Raw genomic sequence first — 21,069 nt, forward strand, 5'->3', positions numbered from 1 at the left:
TCAAACAATATATTTCACTTTGTGTTTCTATGGGGGTGCAAACTGTTGAAATCCTTACTTAATGCATACTAAACTGATCCTCTGTAAAAAAAAAAAAAAAAAAAAATTATCAATTCCCAACTTGACTCTCACTGGGATTAAACATGACAATAGGTCTGCTCTGATTTCATCATCATTTAAAAAAAATCATCTATTATTTTTCACTTTATGTTTCTGTGTGGGAGCAAACTGTTGAAATCCATACTTAATGTATACTAAGCTGATCTTCTGTATATTAAGATAATCGAAAATGAATCTTGATGTGAATGGAAGGGGAGAGGGAGTGGGAAAGGGGAGGGTTGTGGGTGGGAGGGACGGTATGGGGGGGAAGCCATTGTAATCCATAAGTCGTACTTTGGAAATTTATATGCATTAAATAAAAGTTTAAAAAAAAAAAAAGAAATCTAAAAATTTTGGAATTTATTCCCATTTCTTAGACTGAAATGTGTTTCTCAATTATCCTCTGTGCTAGGAATGGAAATGAAGCCCGATGAGAGATGCTGTTCCTTTGATGGAGACGCAGACAGAATTGTTTATTACTACCTGGGCGCAGAAGGTCACTTCCATCTCATAGATGGCGATAAGATAGCCACGTTAATTAGCACTTTCCTTAAAGAGCTCCTGTTGGAGGTATGATGATGGGGAATTGGCTATCCTATGTGATAAGACTTTTTAATGGTGAAATAATTCCATATCAGACAGTCATTTGAATGTCTCCAAGTCACCAAGTCACGATTTATGGGAAGTCCCTTAATTTATGGCAGAAAATACTAAAAGAGGTATAGTCACTCTAGTCATTTTAAAAAAATTATTTCAAAGAGTTAGAAAGAGGGAGAGAGACAGAGAGAGACATTTTCTATCCACTGGCCACTCCCCAGATGGCTGCAGTGGTCAGAGCTGGGCCAGGCAAAGCCAGGAGCCATGAAGCTCCATCCGAATCTCCCATGTGGGTTGCAGGGCCCCAAATACTTGGGCCCCAAACACATCTGCTGCTTTCCCAGGCCCTCAACAGGGAGCTGTATTGTTAGGAAAAGCAGCCAGGGCACAGACTGGGGCCCATATGGGATTCTGGCCTCGCAGGTGGTGGCTTTACCTGCTACGCCAAAATGCTGGCCCCTTACTCATTTTGTTTACACTGGGGCTTTGGTTTTAGAACCTGTTGATCCTCTCCTTACCCTGGCTAAGCTGTAGGGTTTGAAGCTCTATGAAGTGTTGGTTTCTTCATAACCGGCACCTTAATGAAAATTTCTCTATCACTCTCTGAAGCCCCAAATTCAAGAGAAAATATTTGAGAGACTTACTCATTGTGCATATGGTGAGCTTAGAAATGTTAAGAGAGATGTGTTTGCTCTCTTGGGAATCTCTCCCAGGCCAGCTTGAAGCACAGGGTGTCATGGGAAGTCACAATGATCTGGAAATGATTTACTGTAAGAATTCCGTACTTTTATTATGTAATTAAAGATCAGGCGATCACAGTCTTCTTTAAAGAGGATTTCTCCTAGAACGGCTTTAAACAGAGCTCTGAAAGCGTTTTTCCAGTATACATGTAAAATTCACTAAGTCAGCTTTGGCATTAAATTAAGGCACAGCTGAGCTGGCTCATGATTTTGTCCTGAAGAATTCTCATTATGCTTGCTTTTGTGGACTGCACTTTTGGTGGCAAACTAAGTGTCATTGTTTTTTGGCTAGATTGGAGAAAATTTGAATATTGGTGTTGTACAGACCGCGTATGCAAATGGAAGTTCAACACGTTATCTTGAAGAAGTTATGAAGGTACTGGACCATTTTCCTTTTATGATGGTTTAATAATTGTAAGCCAATTCTGCAAGCAAAATCTAGGTGATATCCTTATAAATGTGTACATGCTGCAGTGTGTCAACTGAACTTGGTGGTCAGAAGATGAAAAATTACTGAGGAAAAACAGCAAGGGTGAAGGGGACAGTCTTACTAAACTGACCAAGCGCGGTTCCTGAAGACCGCCAGTGTGACCAGATGTTACCTAGAAGATGGTGGAGGGTGAGGACTTTGAGAAGATTTGAAGGGTGATCATCTGTCAGGGTGAGGGACTCTGGCTATACTGATTTGAGAGGCTTCTTGCCAGCACTGGGCTCCGGAGGCCATGTCCAAGGATGGCATCTAGACAGCCCAGATGAGCATGACTAGAGTGTGGTCAAGGAGAGACTCCTTGTCACCAGTTATCTTTGAACTTGAGAACATCTGTGCAATGGTGTGTATCTGTGTGGGTATATTAAGGGGTGAGATTTGTCTTCACAGTGTTCCTAGCAGATTGCCCATGATGCACATTACAGTCGGGCTTAATCCTTACTCAGTTTTAGAACTGATTTCTTACTCTTCTTTCATGGAGAGGTTTGCTGTGTTGGTAGGAGATTTTGTTTTTAATTATCTCAACATATACTAGATGACCACCCCCTACCAATCTGCCTGCTCTGAGTTTGGGTTCGTAGACAACCTTGAAAGCCCTTGTCCTTTTTCTTACTAGCTGGTGTAATATTTCTCCAGCTTCTATGTATCCTGTTTCAAAGTCCTGCATTTTACTAGAATAGTCTTCCACTCTCTATGCAGCAGGCTTTGCAGAGTCAGATTATTGCAAGAAATGGGAGCAGAGTGAGTGAGTACCCAGGTAGCTTAGGACTGGGAAGGTTGTCTGGGCTAATCATGTCAGCTTTAGTCAGAGTCTTCCAGAGAATTGGAAATCTGAATTTTAATAAGAATTTCCTACTTTTTTTATTAAAGATTTATTTTATTAATTTGAGTTACAGAGAGAGGTAGAGACACACACATACACACATACACATATACAGACAGAGAGAGGTCTTCATCTGCTGGTTCACTTCCCCAAATGGCTACAATGGCTGGAGTGGGCTGACTGAAAGCCAGGAGCTTTTTTCTTCTGGATCTCCCATGTGGGTGCAGGGGCCTAAGGACTTGGGCCATCCTCTGCTGCTTTCCCAGGTGCATTAGCAAGGAGCTGGATTGGAAGTAGAGTGTAGGGGACTCGAACCGGCGCCCATATGGGATGCCAGCACTGCAGGTGGCAGCTTTATCTGCCACCACGCAGTCCCTGAATTTCCTGCATTTTGAAACAAATGATGGGCGGGAAAAACAAAACCTGTTTGGAGGCTGCTTGTGACTGAATGTAAATATATGATTACAGTCAACTTATTGGAGGGGTACCATGTGGGCCCGGTGGCCTGCTTTTCACAGGGATTCCCACTACCTGGGTTACTGTTTTAGTAACCTAATTCTTTGTTTCTGCCTTAAAGATCTGTTATATGAAGGATACTCTTTAAGAAACTGAATATATCAGAAGCTGTTTCTTTTCAACCCACTCTTCTTTTGGGTTAAATATTTATAACCCTCGTCATTCCTGAGGTCTCTTAAAGTCACATGCCAGTCTCTCTCTCTCTCGTTTTTCTTCTAGTCAGTCTTTCCTTCATCTTTCTTGAATCTCTCTCAGAAATCCATGACTTCCCTGCCACTGCTGCTGGTTCAGCCACTGGAATTTCTTACTGGGATTAGTCTTAGAAACCACCAGACTGATCTCCTTCCCTAACCTTGAGCCAGGAGTTGCCAAGAAAATGTCCTGAGGTTCAAATCCAGCCTGTCATTGTTTATAAATATACACTGTATCAGATTCATGCATATGTTTATCTATGGTCTGCGGGGCTCTCACTGCAGTGACTCAGTTGAGTAAAAGCGACAGAGAACATAAGACCTAAAAGGTCCAAAATATTTACTTTCTGGTGCTTTATGGAAAAGCCTGCAGACTGCAGCTCTAAGCCAGTCTCCACATGAGGCGTGAACTCAGCTTGTCAGAGCAGTTAGATCATGTCACGCGCCCACCTGTCATCTTTCGTAAGAGACCCTCCTCTTTCTTATCTGGCTTTTCCCTTGGCTGTGTGCTTCCAGGGTGCCTTCTCTCCCCTTGAGGAATACTTATCACTTTGTAATTTAATGTTTGTTTTCCTCACTAGACTTAGCTCCAGTATGTTCCCTTTGTATCACTAGGACAGTAGGCATAGAGTAAACTGTTGCAGATCGAATATTTTGTAAATTTGTGTTATAGGTACCTGTCTACTGCACTAAAACGGGTGTAAAACACTTGCATCACAAGGCTCAAGAGTTTGACATTGGAGTTTATTTTGAAGCAAATGGGCATGGCACAGTAAGTTCTTGTGAACAATTGCTACTGGCTTTGGCCAACACTTTTCTTTATGATGGGAATCCTGTAGCTGGCTAGTAAAAGATAATATTCTACTTTGTTGAAATGGTTGTATGGTGGTAAATATGAGTACTAGGTTAACTCACATTTTCATGTATTGTGAAAGTGGTTCTTTCTCAGTTATTTTCTTTGAATGTTGTGCTGCTTTTTAAATGGTAATTATTTTAATTAGGGGACAGAGAAAGTAAGTGAGCTTCCATCCACTGGCTCACTAGCCAGATGCCTGCAAGGACCTCTGGTGGGGCCAGTGCTGGGAGTTGGAAACTCAGTCTTGGTCTCCTGTGTGTGTGGCAGGGACTCAATTATTTGAGCCATCTCACATGCTGCTGCCTCACAGGGTATGCATTAACAGGAAGCTGAAGTAAGGAACAAATTCCAGTATGAAATCCAGGCATTCTGACAAGGGATGTATGTCTTAACTGCTAGGCTAAATACTTGCCCCTAATATTTAGCTTTTTTAAAAAATGCAGGTGGCTTGCACTTGACCTTGCTACTTTGGCCTGCATCCCATATTGTTCTGCCTGAGTTTGAGTCTTGGCTTTGCTCCCAATTCCTCCTTTTTCCTGTGCAGACTGGGAAGCAGCAAGTTGATAGCTCAAGTACTGTGTCTCTGCCCCTCATGAGGGAGACCTATTGCAGGCATTTGGGGAGTGAAGCAGTATATGGCAGTGGTCTGTGCCTCTGCCTTTTGCATACATTTTAAAAACTATAGTTTTTAATCCTTTAATAAGAAAATGGTCTGTATATTTTCCTTCAACTGGCCATAGATAGGAAAAGGTCAGTAGCTGTTATGAATTGAGAAGTGGTGGAAAGTTGAGAATTAAGAAACAACTGGAAATGAGTTTAAAATAATTAGTGTTAAGTATAGAAAATTTTTTATGGCTTTCTCAGACAATATTTTAAACATTGTTTGAGACAATTCACATAAAGTTTTATTTATTTGAAAGAGGGGGAGATACACACAGAGATCTTCACTCTCCTGGTTCACTCCCCACATGCCTGCAATAGCCAGGGCTGGCCAGGAAGCAGGAACTCCATCCTGGTTTCCCGGTGGGTGGCAGGGGCCCAAGCACTTGCACCATCTGCTGCTGCTGATTTCCCAGGCACATAGGCAGAGAAGTGGTGCTCCATATTGGATGCCACCATTGTTAAGAGGTGGGCTTAATCCACTGCACCAGCTTCCAAAATTCATCTTTTTAAAGTGTGTAATTTTAGTAGATTAAGGTTCAGAATGTTTAAAACAATGTTTTTATACTTCACCTCATTTAATTAATCAATTTGAGAAAGCCAACAGAAGATTAAAATCCAGGATAAATCATTTTCCTTATTAACTCAAAATTGGTTTCTGGAGGGCATAAATACAAGGGAAAAATACTAAGTGTCTATAAAATGGAATTACAGTATAACTACAGTGAATGACCTAACACAGGGATTGATAAATGAGTTTTTAAAGGGTGAGTTATATTTTAGGCATTGTAGGCCCTGAAGCTTCGGTTGCAGCTGCTCAGCTCTGCTGGTACAATGGAAGGGAGTGGGTATGGCCACGTTCCACTGGAAGTTTATTTACAGAAGTGGCAATCGGCCCGTACCTTATTTTATCAATGGACATGTACTTCATTAGATAGCTGAGCATAGTGTGCCACTCCTTCTTGGTTTAGGGCCTCTTGAAGGTAATAAAAAGATGAGGGAGGTATGGCAGGAATCTTGAGAAGCCTGTCATAAGGGGCAATAAATCTTTGATAATCTTTACCATATTGTGACAAAAATGACAAACCTTTCTGGTGTTACTTAGCTCATAAAACTGTTGGTTGCAATGAATTATATCTTTCAAAATAAGAAGGCATACAAAGGCTTATGTAACCTGCTACACAGAGCTGATTTTGCTAGCTGAAGGGAAAGGCATGAAGAACTCATGCGTAGTCACATTTTGTCCAGGTGACCTTTTCTCTGTAATGTTATAATTTCACAACCACTTTTGTAATCCATAAGAAACTTTTTCTCCCCCAGTTACATGTAACTTCAGTGATCTCATTAATTTCATAAATTGTAAGGCTGCCATTATTTGCCCTCTTGGCTTCTCAGCATCAGTTTGAGCTCGAGTGATAATACTCAAGGTGGGTTGGGATAGCTTTGTGTAACTGGTGTTATGTTTTCACTGCAGGCCCTGTTTAAAAAAGCTGTGGAAATGAAGATAAAACAACTAGCAAAGGAACTGGACAATAAGAAACAAAAAGCTGCTAAGATGCTTGAAAACATTATCGACTTGTTTAACCAGGTCAGAATGGATGGGGTGCCACACCCTTGGTTATGTTTACATTATTCACTGTACCCCACATTCATATATAAGGATAGTTCAGAAAATTCATGGAAAATAAAAATAACATAAGCTTATTTTGATACAAAAAAATTCAAAATCTAGGGATACATTTTTTGTAACAAGCATTTCCCATGAATTTTTGAAGACTCTTTGTATGTGGGTCAGATAGTTGGGATTGGAATATAGATTATGACTGTGGAAGAGCACTACTCCAGACAGGGAAAAGTGATGGAACTAATAATGTTTAAGTGTCTTGTACATAGCTATTTTGTAATCCTTGCACAAGGTAACACAGGGAGCAGAGTTAGTCTAATTTCAGTTTTAATTGACAGAATGGATCAAACTTCAGGTGCATCTTACACCAAAGCTAATATTTCCCTCAAAAGAGATCGTTATAAAGAAACATCTGAGTCATAGAATGTTACGTGGGAATTTGCTTAATCTAACCTCATTTCATATGTAAGGAGAAGGATTAAAGAGAAGTTCCTTAAGAGCTGCTTTCAATATTCTTTGTATACATCTTCACCTCACTTTTCATATCTGCTGATCCACACATTGAAGGTCTTCCAGTTTATTCTGCTTGGCACGGGACAGGGGAAGGAAGCAGCACAGGATACTGTGGTTGGTTTTCTAAGTCAGAACATTAACCTGCAAAGTTTGCTTGTGTTAAGAGTGGTTCCTTTCATTTTGCTTCCCCATCCTGCAGGCAGCAGGTGATGCTATTTCTGACATGTTGGTGATTGAAGCCATCTTGGTGCTGAAGGGCCTGACTGTACAACAGTGGGATGCACTATATACAGATCTTCCAAACAGACAACTCAAGGTTAAGGTGTGAGAGTAACTTCATTTGTGAATATTAACTTAACCTATTATCCTAAATATTACAAAGTATTTCTTGCAGAATATAATTTTTGCATTCTATATATACAAGGACACACCCATTACACAGAAAATAAGGCAACAGAGAATACTATAAAATGGTTTATTTTATTATGGAGAATTTAAAAGAACAAAACAGTGAACCCATCTGCCAGTTTCAATAGAATAGATTTCAGCCATCACTCTATACATTTTCCATACCTGCAGATTAGACAGTCTATCATTTCAATTGAAAATACTTCCCCTAAAGTATTTTTGGATTCAGAGTACTTCCTGATGCTACATGCTGAGAAGTAGAATCTGTAGGCTTAAAGAGAGAATTATTTTAAAGGCATTTCAGATAAATTGGTAATTGATTTCCATACCAATTTCTACACATTTACCTGCAGATTTTGTGAAAGACACTTAAAGCCAGGTGCAGAGAAATGGCTACTGGTTGTTGAGAGTAGTTTTTGGCACAGTTGGGAGATTCTTGTTACAGCCCTCATAATAGTTTGCCACTGGGCCTGTGCTGTGATGTCATTAAGCTGCCACCTGTGCATCCCAAATGGGTGTTAGAGTTCCAGCTGCTCCACTTCCAACCCAGTTCCCTGCTAACGGGCCTGAGAAAACAGCAGACGATGGTTCAAGTGCTCATGTGAGAGATCCAGAGGAAGCTCCCGCCTTGTCGCTTGACCTGGCCGCTGTAGCAATTTGGGGAGTGAAACCAGCAGATGGAGGATCTCTCTCTCTCCTTCTTAAAAAAATAGGTTGCCACTTGGCCTGTTTTTTTGAATACTTGGAAGTTATTTGATTCAGAATTTTTAAAAACATTCATAGTTACCACTAAAATAGTATACTGTAACTGTCATTGGAATTTTTTTTTTTTTTTTTTGGCTACAGGTAATTCTTTATAAACTGAAGAAAAACTAGTTGTTGAAATTAATAACCTTGCCCCTGGAGAAATGGAACTTAGAAACTTTTAGTTTCATTCTATCAGTGTTGTGCTTAAGCTGAAATATAGGTCTGTTATAATCCTTTGGTAGAAGTGATGCAGGGTGGGTTAACTTCTGAAAGGGAATATAATGTAGCAACAAACATGAACTGCTTGTGCTCAGGTTGCAGACCGAAGAGTTATTAGCACCACGGATGCTGAAAGACGAGCAGTCACGCCCCCAGGACTACAGGAGGCCATCGATGCCTTGGTGAAGAAGTACAAGCTCTCGCGGGCTTTTGTCCGGCCCTCTGGCACTGAAGATGTGGTCCGAGTATATGCAGAAGCAGACTCACAAGTAAGCTGGCAGAGTTCTACTGAAAAACTGTGCAAAGGCAAACAACCTCGGGGAGACAGACTGTTTCCGTAGTGTTGGGAGCCTCACTACAATTGTGGGTTTTTGTCAGATTTGTTCAGAGCCTTTTAAGGTCATATGAAGACTACAAAATAACTTACATCAGTAGTTATATACTTGAACAAAATCAGAACCACTCAGTTTATGTCCCCAGATATTTTCATTTATTCTAGGCTTCTTCAAAGTCAGATTTCTGTGAGAGGAATAGTCTTATGCACTGTGAAGTGGATTCTCTCTCTTAATCTTGTGACTTTAGTTAATTTCATAATTATTTGTCTTTGGCTTGAGTTTTCAAAACATTTCCTGTAAGTGACCACCCTTGCTCTATGCCTCTTTTTCTTGGTAGGGCCAGGATTTGTACTCTTCACATACTTCCTCTTGTTTGTCACCTGAAGCACTTGTGAGAAGTGTTTGCACAGCCAGGGCAAAGTACAGTGGCTTAGCTAGGGACTCAGAAGGGGAAATTCCCAGTGAATTCATTTAAGGCCTGGCAGGTTTTAGCAGAAGCCTAGACCACCCCAATACAATGGCTGCTTATTCTTTGTGGACAAGGAGAGGGTGGTGGAGCCATAGAAGTTTACTTACTCTTAGGCCACCTGTGGCCTTCTTGCCTTGTATAAGGGACCAGGTTTAACTGAATGTACTTAGTGTTTATAAAAAGCATTATTTCCAAAACTAATAACTATAAACTTACCTTTTTTTTTTTTGAAGAATTTCACTTGTTCTCCCCTTATTTAAGGGCCTTGGAATTGGTTACTGAAAGGTGAAAGAAAGTTCTTACTTAAATGTAATAGTGAAAAAGAATTAGGAAGTACTCTCCCCTTTCCAAGAGCCACAAGTAATGTGTGGTAGATGCTGCTTTCTCATGTAATCTCCTTTAATGTCATTTGCAGGCAAATGCAGATAGCCTTGCACAGGAAGTGAGCCTGGCAGTGTTTAAGCTGGCTGGAGGCATTGGAGAAGAACCCCAACCACGTTTTTGAAGATAATTTTTATATTCCTGAGAAACTGGATTTTTACAAGTTTTTATAAAACTGTCACAAAGACATGTATAATCATACGGTTTACAATGCACCTTACTGGCTTATTTCTAGATCTCCCTGTTTTTCTTAAACACTACAAGAATAATCCTTTAGAATAGGTAAGCCTTATTCTTAATTAAACTTAACTTCACTTTCACTAAGGTGAAATACTGGGATTTAAATATGTCATTTGGTCATTAACTTGACAATGGATGCAGGGGACAATTCATGCTGGCTGTTGGAAAATTAAATCTGTTGCCACATCCTTGTGTGTGTCTGCCATTGCCATCACTTAACCACAACGTTGTTTTGCAGCACTCCCCTCGATACAAATAAGTTTTCAGAATCATTAGAAGACTTACCTGTCTGCTTCACATCAGAATTCAGAGGTGTCAACGGAGTAGGGGGGAGGGGTCCCACTCTCCTCTGTGCCTAGTGGGGGATGCTACACTTGGGAGGGCTGCATGGTCCAGGCTTCAGTTACTTCACTGTCTTAGTGAAGGTAGTGAAAGAAAAACTAATTATAATCCTTTACTGAGCCTCTGGCAGACAAGTGATACCATTCTGATACCAGAACATGGTTAATAACTAAAAGAACAAATTCCCAACCGAGCTATAGTAATCCAAGCCTGAAACCAATAGAAAAAAAATGTGCAGTGTGTATTTTGTAGATTTAAGATAACTCAGGACAATAAAACAGTGAATCATTTATATATATATATAGATCTCTCTTAGGCACCATAATCAATATGAGCCAGTACTATTTATACTTGATTCAGGCCACATTCAGACATTTGCTCTTATTTACAAGTATTTAAATTAAATACAACCTGAAGTGTGTTTTGTTACATACAAAACAAAAAAGAAACTATACAACTCAGCAGTGTTTTAAGTAATTACATTTCCACATCAGCTACACAGAACCACTCATGATGCTCAAGTTTTCATCACTCCTTCCAGAAAATCCTTTTCTACCATCTCTTCGATTTTTTGCCTGGCTTTGCTGGAAAATGGTTTGTGGTTCTCCAGTTTCATGTCCTTATTAGGGAAGGTGTTCGAGTGGAGGACGGGACTCCCTGAGTGTCCTCCACATCGGCTTGTGACTTTGCTGTTGAAGACTTGGCTGAGCACATGGAAGAAGGGCAGGAGCTGCTCCATGCTGCGCACGGTGCAGACGGTGAGCAGCAGGTGCCCCGGCTCCCAGCCCAGCGTTCTCCCTGAGGCGTCTTCCTCTGGATTTTTCTGCAGAAAACGAAAAGGGAAATGTTAGCGACAGGTGTAGTATGTTAGAAAAATTAAAAAGCATGTGAACATCTGCAATTAGAGTTAAGAAACAAATACAAACCATAACTTTGTCTCCAGTCTAGATTTGATTAAAACCCCTTGCTTTTGAGACCTTTCAGTGCCACTTACTAATTTTATATGGAGGGCTCTGACATTGCAGTTACATTTTCCAATCAGAATGCACAGGCAAGCTCAGCAGACATGGCATTTTGGACAGAGAGTCCTATGTAAAAGTTTAATATTGTGCTTTGCTTATACTCAAAAAGCTCCCAGATTGCTGGACTCTGAAGTCTACACTGAGGATTAGTTCACAAAATGACAACAGAAGAAAATTAGGAAGGGACAAAGAGCTTTCATATTCACCATTAGTAAAGCAGTTACTTCCCTTTTAATCAAATGCCCTAAACTTGGCATAAGGATCCAAAGTGAGCAGAATGTCCATACTGCAGTACAAAGGAAGGGATCCCTCTGGAGAGACACTGCCACCTCCTGGTTTGTGCTCAACAACCAGAGAAGAAAGCTGGGCCTGGAGTCAAAATCAGAGTTTTGTCTTTCCTCTGCTGTTTGTTTACTGTGTGGTATCCTTGGGCAGCCTACAGATTCAACACTTATAAAATGGGAAAATTTAATCTCTATATTGTAGTTAAGTCAAATGAGAATGTGAAAATTGTCAACTCAGTACAAACAAATAATTTGTGTATTGAGACCAGTTTAAGAAGCCAGGTAGGGGCCGGCACCATGGCTCACTAGGTTAATCCTCCGCCTGTGGCACAGGCATCCCATATGGGCACCAGGTTCTAGTCCCAGTTGTTCCTCTTCCAGTCCAGCTCTCTGCTGTGGCCCGGGAAGGCAGTGGAGGATGGCCCAAGTGCTTGGGTCTCTGCACCCACATGGGAGATCAGGAAGAAGCACCTGGCTGGCTCCCGGCTTCGAATTGCTGCAGCGCTGGCCGTGGCGGCCATTTGGGGAGTGAACCAATGGAGGGAAGACCTTTCTCTCTGTCTCTCTCTCACTGTCTCTAGCTCTGCCTCTCAAAAAAAAAAAAAAAAAAAAAAGCAGCAGCCAGGTAAATGACACATGTATCAGTTTATCCAGGTAAAGATATGAAAGAACTGAAGATGTCTGACTGGATATAAGATGAATATAAGAACCACTAAGCAGAGATAAACTGGATAGAAAAAGGACCTGATTATGTGGGACCTAGAAGTAGAATTACCCTCTGTCATATTCATTAATAAAGGGAATTTGCCTTCTAATCAGATGTTGCTGAGAAAATTTCATTGTTTTTCTGATATATTTTTAAAAATTTTTATTTGAAAGAGAGGAAGAGATATCTTTCATATGCTGGTTCACTCCCCAAACGGCTGCAATGGCCAGGGCTCATGTAAGTCAAAGCCAGAAACCTGGAACTCAATTTAGGTTCCCCATGTGAATGGTACAGGCCCAAATACCTGAGCCATCATCTGCTGCCTCTCAAGAGTGCACATTAGCAGGCAGCTGGACTTGAAAGCAGCTGGGACTCAAATCTAAGAAACACCCATATGGGATACAGGCATCACAGTGGCTTCTTTACTGCTATGCCAAATGCTTGCCCCACCTAATGTTTTATCACTAAATTCCTAGGGGAGAAGGCAGAAACAAAGTCCAGTTTATTTTCTTGTTTGTTCTCTCAAGGTTGGTTTGCTTAAAGTCAAGTCATAAGAAAAATATAGCTGGGGGCCATAGCGCATAAAGCTGCCACCTGTGGTGCTGGCATCCCATGTGGACACTGGTTCGAGACCTAGCTGCTCCACTTCCAGTCCAGCTCTCTGCTATGGCCTGGTAAGGCATTGGAGGATGGCCCAAGGCCCCTGCACCCACGTGGGAGACCTGGAAGAGGCTCCTGGCTCCTGATTTCAGATTGGCATAGCTCCGGCCATTGAAGGCATCTCTGAGTAAACCAGTGGATGGAAGATTCTCTCTCTCTGCCTCTCTAACTGACTTTCAAGCAAAATAGATACATTTAAAAAAAAAAAAAAAAGAACAACATAACTTAAGAAGACTCCAGGAGCAAACAAGATCACCCAAGATCACCTTGCTCTTTATTGGAAACAGAAAAACAAAAAACCAAAGAGCAAAAACCAATTCTCTATTTTTTAGCAATTATTTAACTTCTGATCTAGGTTACAGGATACACAAAATCATCTTCCTTTCTCTTAATTATGACACTGACTGGCTTTTACATTATTGACTACCATTGTTCAAATACTGGCTGATCATTCCACTTGTAGTTCCCTAAATCAAACTACACTTTAGTAGTAATCAAAAGGTATGCAGAAATGAATTTATACTGACAAAAGGAATAATATGCTTATACTCTAAATACTTTATTTCCAATTCTAAGAACTATGGTGTAACCTTCTGCTTATATTCCTATCAAGGTATGCTTTTAAGAAAGGGACTTTTACTAAGCTCTTGACCAAGAAGAGGGCACCTGTTTTAGTATTTTCACTGTCCTTAATCAGAATACCTCCTCTTCAATGGTAACTTAGACATATATTCATATAAATGATCTCTCCTTTGACTTCCCTAGTCTACACTTGAAGGAAGACTTCCTTCCTGTTTACCTCTGGGACTTGTTGAAATCCAGACCTGGGTTTGTGTCTCAGTACTTGGTCCAGATGTGGCAGCTTTTTCTGCCATATCACAAGCATCAAACAGCCACCCTCACCTGATACTTGGCCATCTCCAATCCCTCCAAAATCACTGTCTTAAAGTCCTCCTCCTTGTCCTGTGGAAGGAAAGAGGAGAACTCATAGCCTTTGTTGCAGTAGAAGTATGCTTGGCCATGAAGACCTTGTTTAAAGTGATTTGGATGGGAAGAAGTTTTCAAATAAAAATCTTGTCTTTCTGATTCTGTGGGTCAAGTTTTGGGCCAAAGACTGGCATTATATATCCTTTGGATAAGCAAGGGTCTTATTAAAATTCCTGTTTCTAACAAGATGCAGGGATAAATGGTATGTGCATGGGCAATTATTTAATCATATTGCTTCTGGATTTTTTATATTATTCTAAACCCTAGAGGATCAAAGTGAAGTACTCAAGTCCTATCGTAACCTCTGAACCCAACTTTCATCCTTATCTCTGTCCTTTTATCTCACCCTTAAAACAACTGGGATTCTCAATCAAGGTCCTCAAGTCCTCAAGTAAAACCTCCATTCCACATTGTATAGTTTGTGAAATTCAGTTTAAGAGTTGCTACCTGATTAGGGAACTCCAGAAGATGGGGGAATTTTTGAGCACTCAAAGCATATACTGTAAACTAGGCCTCACAAAACAGCTCATCCCCAAACTGAACAATTTGGTTTTAAATTTTTTAAATGAAAAAAAAAAAAAAAAAAGACAAAAAGGAATACAGGCCCCAAGGTGAGCATGCCAGTTTCATTATTGTTCTGTTGTTGTGCAAAAGCCTCTAATCACTTAGCCTGATGCATACTGAAAGATACAAAGGTAGGAGACATGATATATTTTACCAATTATATCTTCCTACATTTAATTTATGGTGTATGCTTTAAATACAAAGCAAATTCCCACTTTTTCCTTGAGACACTTGTCTAAGTAAATGCTTTGTATTTTTGAGTCCCTTCTTTCTAAGAGAGACAGTTTAATTTTGAGCAGTGCTTTAAAAACCTGGTGGGGAGGGTCTTGAAATCTATTATAATGGGACATAATCAGCATCAGCAATGGGAACTACAAAATTAAGGGCTAGCTTTATGAGAAAATTAGGTTCTGTTACATAGCTGTACAGCAGGGGTAGGGAACCTTTTTTCTGCCAAGGACCATTTGGATATTTATAACATCATTCACGGGCCATATGAAATTATCATCATTTATTGAATTTTGAATCCCACCTGTGGTTGCCTTGGCAGGACCAGACTGAACAACTGCACAAGGCTTATACAGGCCTGCAGGCTAGATGTTCCCACCCCTGCTGTATAGGGTCAGGTTCTCTTAGTGTAAGCCATAACTTAAACAGGGAAAACCACTGAGTGAAAACGAACTTTAACAGATTTTACTTCACATGGGTAAGCTGAATCAATGTTAATGGCTAGCCCCTTTATTATTTTGACTGAAGTTTACCCATTTTAAAGAAATCAATTTTTAAAAATTTAAAGTATTTTCTACTTACCCACTGATTAGTTCTATTGGAATAAATCTGACAATCCCTTTGCATTTTTCTCAATTCATATCTTGTTTCATATTATATCATCAGGACAAATATTGTGGGTGTATTAAATTCTTTAGTTTTGATGTGAAAACTATTTAGGGCTAGAGTGTTAAGTACTTACATGCAATGTTCCAAAGTTTTCATTCTTTTTTTGAGAGGGAAATATTTTAAAGTAGATTTATTAATGTATAAAAGCCTTCCCTTTTCTTCTCTTTAAAACATTAGTATGGTAACCAATATTCATTTAAAATATCTACTTTTTTTAGGCCGGCACCGCGGCTCAATAGGCTAATCTTCCGCCTTGCGGCGCCAGCACACCGGGTTCTAGTCCCGGTCGGGGCGCCGGATTCTGTCCTGGTTGCCCCTCTTCCAGGCCAGCTCTCTGCTGTGGCCAGGGAGTGCAGTGGAGGATGGCCCAAGTGCTTGGGCCCTGCAACCCATGGGAGACCAGGAGAAGCACCTGGCTCCTGCCTTCGGATCAGTGCGGTGCGCCGGCTGCAGCGCGCCAGCCGTGGCGGCCATTGGAGGATGAACCAACAGCAAAGGAAGACCTTTCTCTCTGTCTCTCTCTCACTGTCCACTCTGTCAAAAAAAAATCTACTTTTTACAATGTATTTTTTAAATGTCTGGTAATATTAGGCTCATAGACATTAATTCTAGGAACTAGAGACTTGTTTTAAAACTATCTCAACATAATGACCTATTTTCCAGGAAGTAGTTAATAAATGCCTCACTAATGCAACATTTACACAAAGGAAAACAGAAATGAATAAAAAATATACAATACCTTTGCCCTTTTCCGAAGAAGTTTTGCTAGTCGTACCACATAAGGCTTAAATTCTCGTTGATGTATGCCCTGCCTTCTGACTTCCAAACCTGAATCATCTGAGGCTTCTGGAATAAAAGCCCATCGGTACCTGTACGTACAAGGAAATGGCCATGTAAAATAGTAAAATGATCATCACCTCACTATATAAAGGTTCAAATGTCAGCTGTGCCACCTGCAGCCCTGTCAGCCTGATGTGTTTCTTAACCGCTGAGCCTTTCTTCAGTAAAATTTCAGAGGGCTATAAAGGGCAGATTATATATCAACTTGTCAAGTGCGCATCACTAATTTTTTCATGAGCACAAAGTACTCAAACATTTTCTTCCATGTAGGTTAATAATCTAAAACTTAAGAGGAAAATTGCATTTATTTTGTTTTCTCTTCATACTCTAACACTCAGATGATTTCCCAATGTATCTGACCAAATGTTCCCTAAGTACATGGTAAAGGGGCCAAGAACTGAGAAAATTAAAGAAAAAAATTAAGTAGGACTTCTTTCACACTTCCCTTGTATTTGTTTTTCTTTTTTTAAAAAATATTTTTTATTTGTTTGAAAGGCAGAGAGGGAGAGATCTTCCATCTGTTGGTTCTCTTTGCAAATGCCTGAAAAAAGTGGCTCTGAGCCAGGCCAAAGTCAGGCTCCCCAAACTCCATTCAGGTCTCCCACATGAGTGGCAGGGACCCAGCTACTGGAGCCATCACCTGCCTCCTAGAGTGACTTTAGCAGAAGCTGGAATCAGAGGTAGAGCTGAGACCCACATCTAGAGACTCCCACGTGGAATGTGGGCATCCCAAGGGCATCCAAATGCTGCGCCAAATGCTTGCACCTTAGTTTAGTCTTTAACAAGTAACTGTTGTCTGACTATGGAAAACATGTAAATAGTATTAAAGGACACACCAAAGAAAGCTAGTCTCTCTCTCTCATATTAAGATCCATCAGTGTTGCTCGTTTCATACCAAAGAGAATTTATGCATACAAGAGTACAGATTCACATGACCAAACCTCCCCGCTTTAAAAGAAAACAAATGATTGCTGCTTGTTTGGCTTTCATTACATTTCTTGGCTATCATTCCTCATCATAGAAAACCCCATTCTCTAATAGCTACATAGAACTCCAATGTTAGAAGATACTGATTAACCAGTTTCCTAGACTGTCTGTTTAATATTACAAAAGTGCCACAGTGGTTACCCTTATATAACACATATTTTTGTGAACATACCAAACTAAACTGATAGGAAGAATCCTTGGAAACAGCAGAATTATGGGCTTAAAATGCACGTATATTTTACATTTTGGTAAATGCCATCTTTGAAGAACTAGACAACATCAATCAATGTACATTTCCAACAAGCATAAGAATGCTTCTGTTGTTGAGTAAAAAGGAAAGCAGCTTTCACATCTTTACCATGCTGATTATTTATCATTTTAATGGTAATTTCTCTTGTGAATACAGATCAGCATCTTTCCTTGCTTAAAAGCCTTTTGTTTTCTATAAACTATTATTTTTGTTATTTATTGTCTCATTTTTCTATTAAGCATTAAAGCATGTTAGACTTTTATCATTTACCAAGGGTCTTCAAGGAGTCATGGAAAATGGGTACTATGGAAAAAAAACCTGCATGGATTTTAAAAATAATTTTTTGTGGGACCAGCATTGAGGCATAGTAGGTAAAGCTACTGCCTGTGACACCAGCATCCCATATGGGTGCCAATTCCTGTCCTGGCTGCTCCACTCCTGATCCAGCTCCTTACTAATGGCCTGGGAAAAGCAGTAGAAGACAGCCCAAGTGCCTGGGTGCCTAACACCCACATGGAGGCTCTCCTGGCTTTGGCCTGGCCCAGCACTGGCTGTTGTGGCCATGTGGGGAGTGAACCAGTGGATGAAAGATCTCTCTCTGTAAATCTTTCAAATAAATAAATAAAGCTTAAAAAAAAAAAAAAAAGAAATGTAGATCATGCCTAGACAGATACTAGAGATTATGAAATTCTCCATCTTTTCTCCTACTCTATAATTAAAAAATTAATTTTAAAAACATTAGTTTTTAAAAACTTGTCATTTTTATTATAGCATGTTTCTCTTCCTTTTGTAGTAAGTATATCTTGATTAGTAAAATTTATGAACTAATTTTGGTCTTTGTCACGTAGAATCAGAGTTCTGTGCAATTAAACACACTACTTAATGTTCATCGCAGACCACTGAAGGGCATCATTTCTATCATTTTTGTGAAATTTAAGTATTCTGGTTAATTTTGGTCACTTCCCTACAATTCTGCTTATACCCTTTCTTAACTCCTCTAGGAGTAGCATCAATTTGACAGATACTCAACACTGAAATTTATCAAAAACAGAAGTATATGTTTTTTGGGGCTGGCACTGTGGTGTGGTGGGTAAGGCTGCCGTCTGCAGTGCTGGCATCCCATATGGGCACCAGTTCAAGTCCCAGCTGCTCTACTTCAGATCCAGCTCTCTGCTGTGGCCTGGGACAGCAGTGGAAGATGGCCCAAGTCCTTGAGTCCCTGCACCCATGTGGGAGACCTGGAAGACGCTCTTAGCTCCTAGCTTTGGATCAGCACAGTTTCAGCCATTGTGGCCATCTGGGAAGTGAACCAGCGGATGGAAGACCTCTTTCTCTCTCTCAGCATCTGCCTCTCTTTAACTCTTCCTTTGAAATAAATAAATAAATCTTAAAAAAATATGATTTTCAAATGAAAGAAAAATCGCACTGAATAATGTAGAAATAATTTCCGATTCCTACCATTAAATTGAAAGAAAGCTTGTGAAACAGCAACTTTTGGAGATTTATGCATATCCAAATTAAAAAAAAGAGAATAAATATTTTGAGATCTTACTCTTTATCATGAATATTCTATTTCTGAATAATACAACATAGTATAATAATACACAAATACACATATGATACTGTGGATAAATTCTCTTAGACACATTTTTTTAAACAAAAGATTTATTTATTTAAAAGGAAGAGTTACAGAGAGGCAAAGGCAAAGACAGAGAGAAGAGAAGTCTTCCATCAGTTGGTTCACTCTCCAGATGGCTGCAATAGCCAGAGCTGGGCCGATCCAAATTCAGGAGCCAGGAGCTTCTTCTAGGTCTCCCATGTGACCTATGCACCATATGGGTGCAAGGGCCCAAGGATTTAGGCCATCTTCCATTGCTTTCCCAGACAATAGCAGTGAGCTGGATTGGAAGTGGAGCAGCCGGGACTTGAACCAGAGCCCATATGGGATGCCGGCGTGGTAGGCGACAGCTTTACCGGCTATGCCACAGTGCCAGCCCCTACCTTAAATACATTTTAATAAGACAACTCATACACTTTGCCAATTTTTAAAATTCAGACATGAAAAATTATTTTTGAGCACTTATGAATAAGGCATTTTGAGAATTTAATCAGTTTTCCTCCATTCCTTTTCGTTCAGCTTACTGTCATCTTAAAAAAACAGACAAAAAAACCCAGCTTCCTTGATTTTAAGTATGGCCCACTTCCAGTCTTTCCACAGTACAAAAATAAGCCTCTTGGGGCTGGCATTTGCATACTGGGTAACACTGCTGCCTGCTATGCTGGCATCCTAGCTGCTCCACTTCCAATCCAGCTCCCTGCTAATGGCCTTGGAAGGCAGTGGAGGATGGCTCAAGTACTTGGGCCCCTGTATCCCAGTAGGAGACCAGGAGGAGGCTCTGCGCTGGCCCAGCCCCAGCCATTGCAGCCATCTGGAAAGAGAACCAGTGCATGGAAGATCTCTCTGTGACTGTCTCTCCCTTTCTATTTGTGGCTCTGCCTTTCAAATAAATGAAAAACTAAAAAAGAAAAAAAAAATTACACCATTTATTCCAATAACTGTGCCGCCATATTTCTTGCAAAAATTACTTTAGTAAAAATTATGACTATTTTAACTTGTACAAAGAATATTTAAATAGTCTCAGATGTTAGTGGCCAAAGAAAATGTATTTTCAAAAATATCCACTTAATATCATTGCTTTTACTTACATTTGGAACTGAGGAAGATTTTCAGAGGGCAATGCCAGAGCCAAATCCAAAAATTTGCAAGCAGAAAGATAGAGGTTTAGCCAGCGCTGGCTGTTATAGGAAGTAGAAAAGCCATTACCCCCTGTGTAGGTGGTCTCCAGGCCAGCCACAGAGGGGCCGGAAGCCCTGCAGGCAGGAGAGAGTACTGTCAGCAGCTGCACTCATTTTCCCACAAGGAATTCCTGGCGGATCTAATGGTACCAACTAATACTTTTCATAATCATCCTGATACAAGCGTACCAGTAATTGCTAAGCAAGGTCATAACTAAATTAATTTTGTTCCCAAATAAAAAAATCAGACTCAAATATTAAAATAAAAAAATGTAAATCCAAGAAACTTTACTACTAATCAACTTCTTTCCGCAAACATGGGAGGAAGCTTTCTATAATAATAAAAATCAGTTACTAGTACAGGGGACTCAATAAATCTAGTGCTCAAAAATGATAAAATATATTCATGACACGTTTTAAAGAAAAATTTCAATTTCTAAATCTGTATAAAACTTTTAAAATTATATTAATGTATAATGTATATTATACATTACTAAACTATTTCTACTAAAAAGAATAAAATTATAGCATGTTAAGTTGGAGCCATTCTGGAAGATCTAGATACTTTGGTAATAGGGGTATCTACCATAATGAGTTTCATTATGGTACAAGGTTTCAGGGACAGATCTGACCTACCAAAACCAATATGGCTCATGTAGTACAAATACTGCACTGCTTTAAAGTAAATTTATGTCTAGCACACAAAGGTCATGAATGCAGATAGTTTAATCTAGTCTTAAATGCTTAAGGAATATTGTATCCAAACATGATGAGTTAGATAATGTATTAAATATATGAAGGATTCAGATAAATAGTATCTATATGCTAT

The 21,069-nt window shown here is 39.9% G+C and overlaps 2 protein-coding genes across 11 annotated transcripts in view; one reads left to right on the forward strand and one right to left on the reverse strand.

Moving 5' to 3' along the window:
• PGM3 (phosphoglucomutase 3) overlaps positions 1–10,093 on the forward strand; it is a 25,596-nt gene extending 15,503 nt beyond the window's left edge. For all 3 annotated transcript variants that reach the window (XM_002714453.5, XM_070073837.1, XM_017345252.3), the window contains 7 exons: positions 512–669; positions 1,729–1,812; positions 4,127–4,225; positions 6,444–6,557; positions 7,306–7,428; positions 8,576–8,749; positions 9,700–10,093. In XM_002714453.5, coding sequence (XP_002714499.2) covers positions 512–669; positions 1,729–1,812; positions 4,127–4,225; positions 6,444–6,557; positions 7,306–7,428; positions 8,576–8,749; positions 9,700–9,789 — 842 coding nt within the window. In that variant the 3' untranslated portion in view covers positions 9,790–10,093. The remainder of the gene's footprint in view (positions 1–511; positions 670–1,728; positions 1,813–4,126; positions 4,226–6,443; positions 6,558–7,305; positions 7,429–8,575; positions 8,750–9,699) is intronic.
• Positions 7,568–21,069, reverse strand: part of DOP1A (DOP1 leucine zipper like protein A) — a 114,061-nt gene continuing 100,559 nt past the window's right edge. For 3 of the 8 annotated variants that reach the window (XM_070073831.1, XM_070073832.1, XM_070073830.1), the window contains 3 exons: positions 20,151–20,315; positions 16,107–16,236; positions 7,568–11,070 (listed from right to left, as the gene is read on the reverse strand). In XM_070073831.1, the coding sequence (XP_069929932.1) occupies positions 10,765–11,070; positions 16,107–16,236; positions 20,151–20,315 (601 nt within the window). In that variant the 3' untranslated portion in view covers positions 7,568–10,764. Of the gene's footprint in view, positions 11,071–13,822; positions 13,883–16,106; positions 16,237–20,150; positions 20,316–21,069 lie in introns of those variants that run through there. The other 5 variants (XM_070073834.1, XM_070073836.1, XM_070073833.1 and 2 more) reach the window with 3 other exon arrangements.

This window comes from Oryctolagus cuniculus, chromosome 5 (assembly GCF_964237555.1).
Source record: "Oryctolagus cuniculus chromosome 5, mOryCun1.1, whole genome shotgun sequence".
NCBI lineage: Eukaryota > Metazoa > Chordata > Mammalia > Lagomorpha > Leporidae > Oryctolagus > Oryctolagus cuniculus.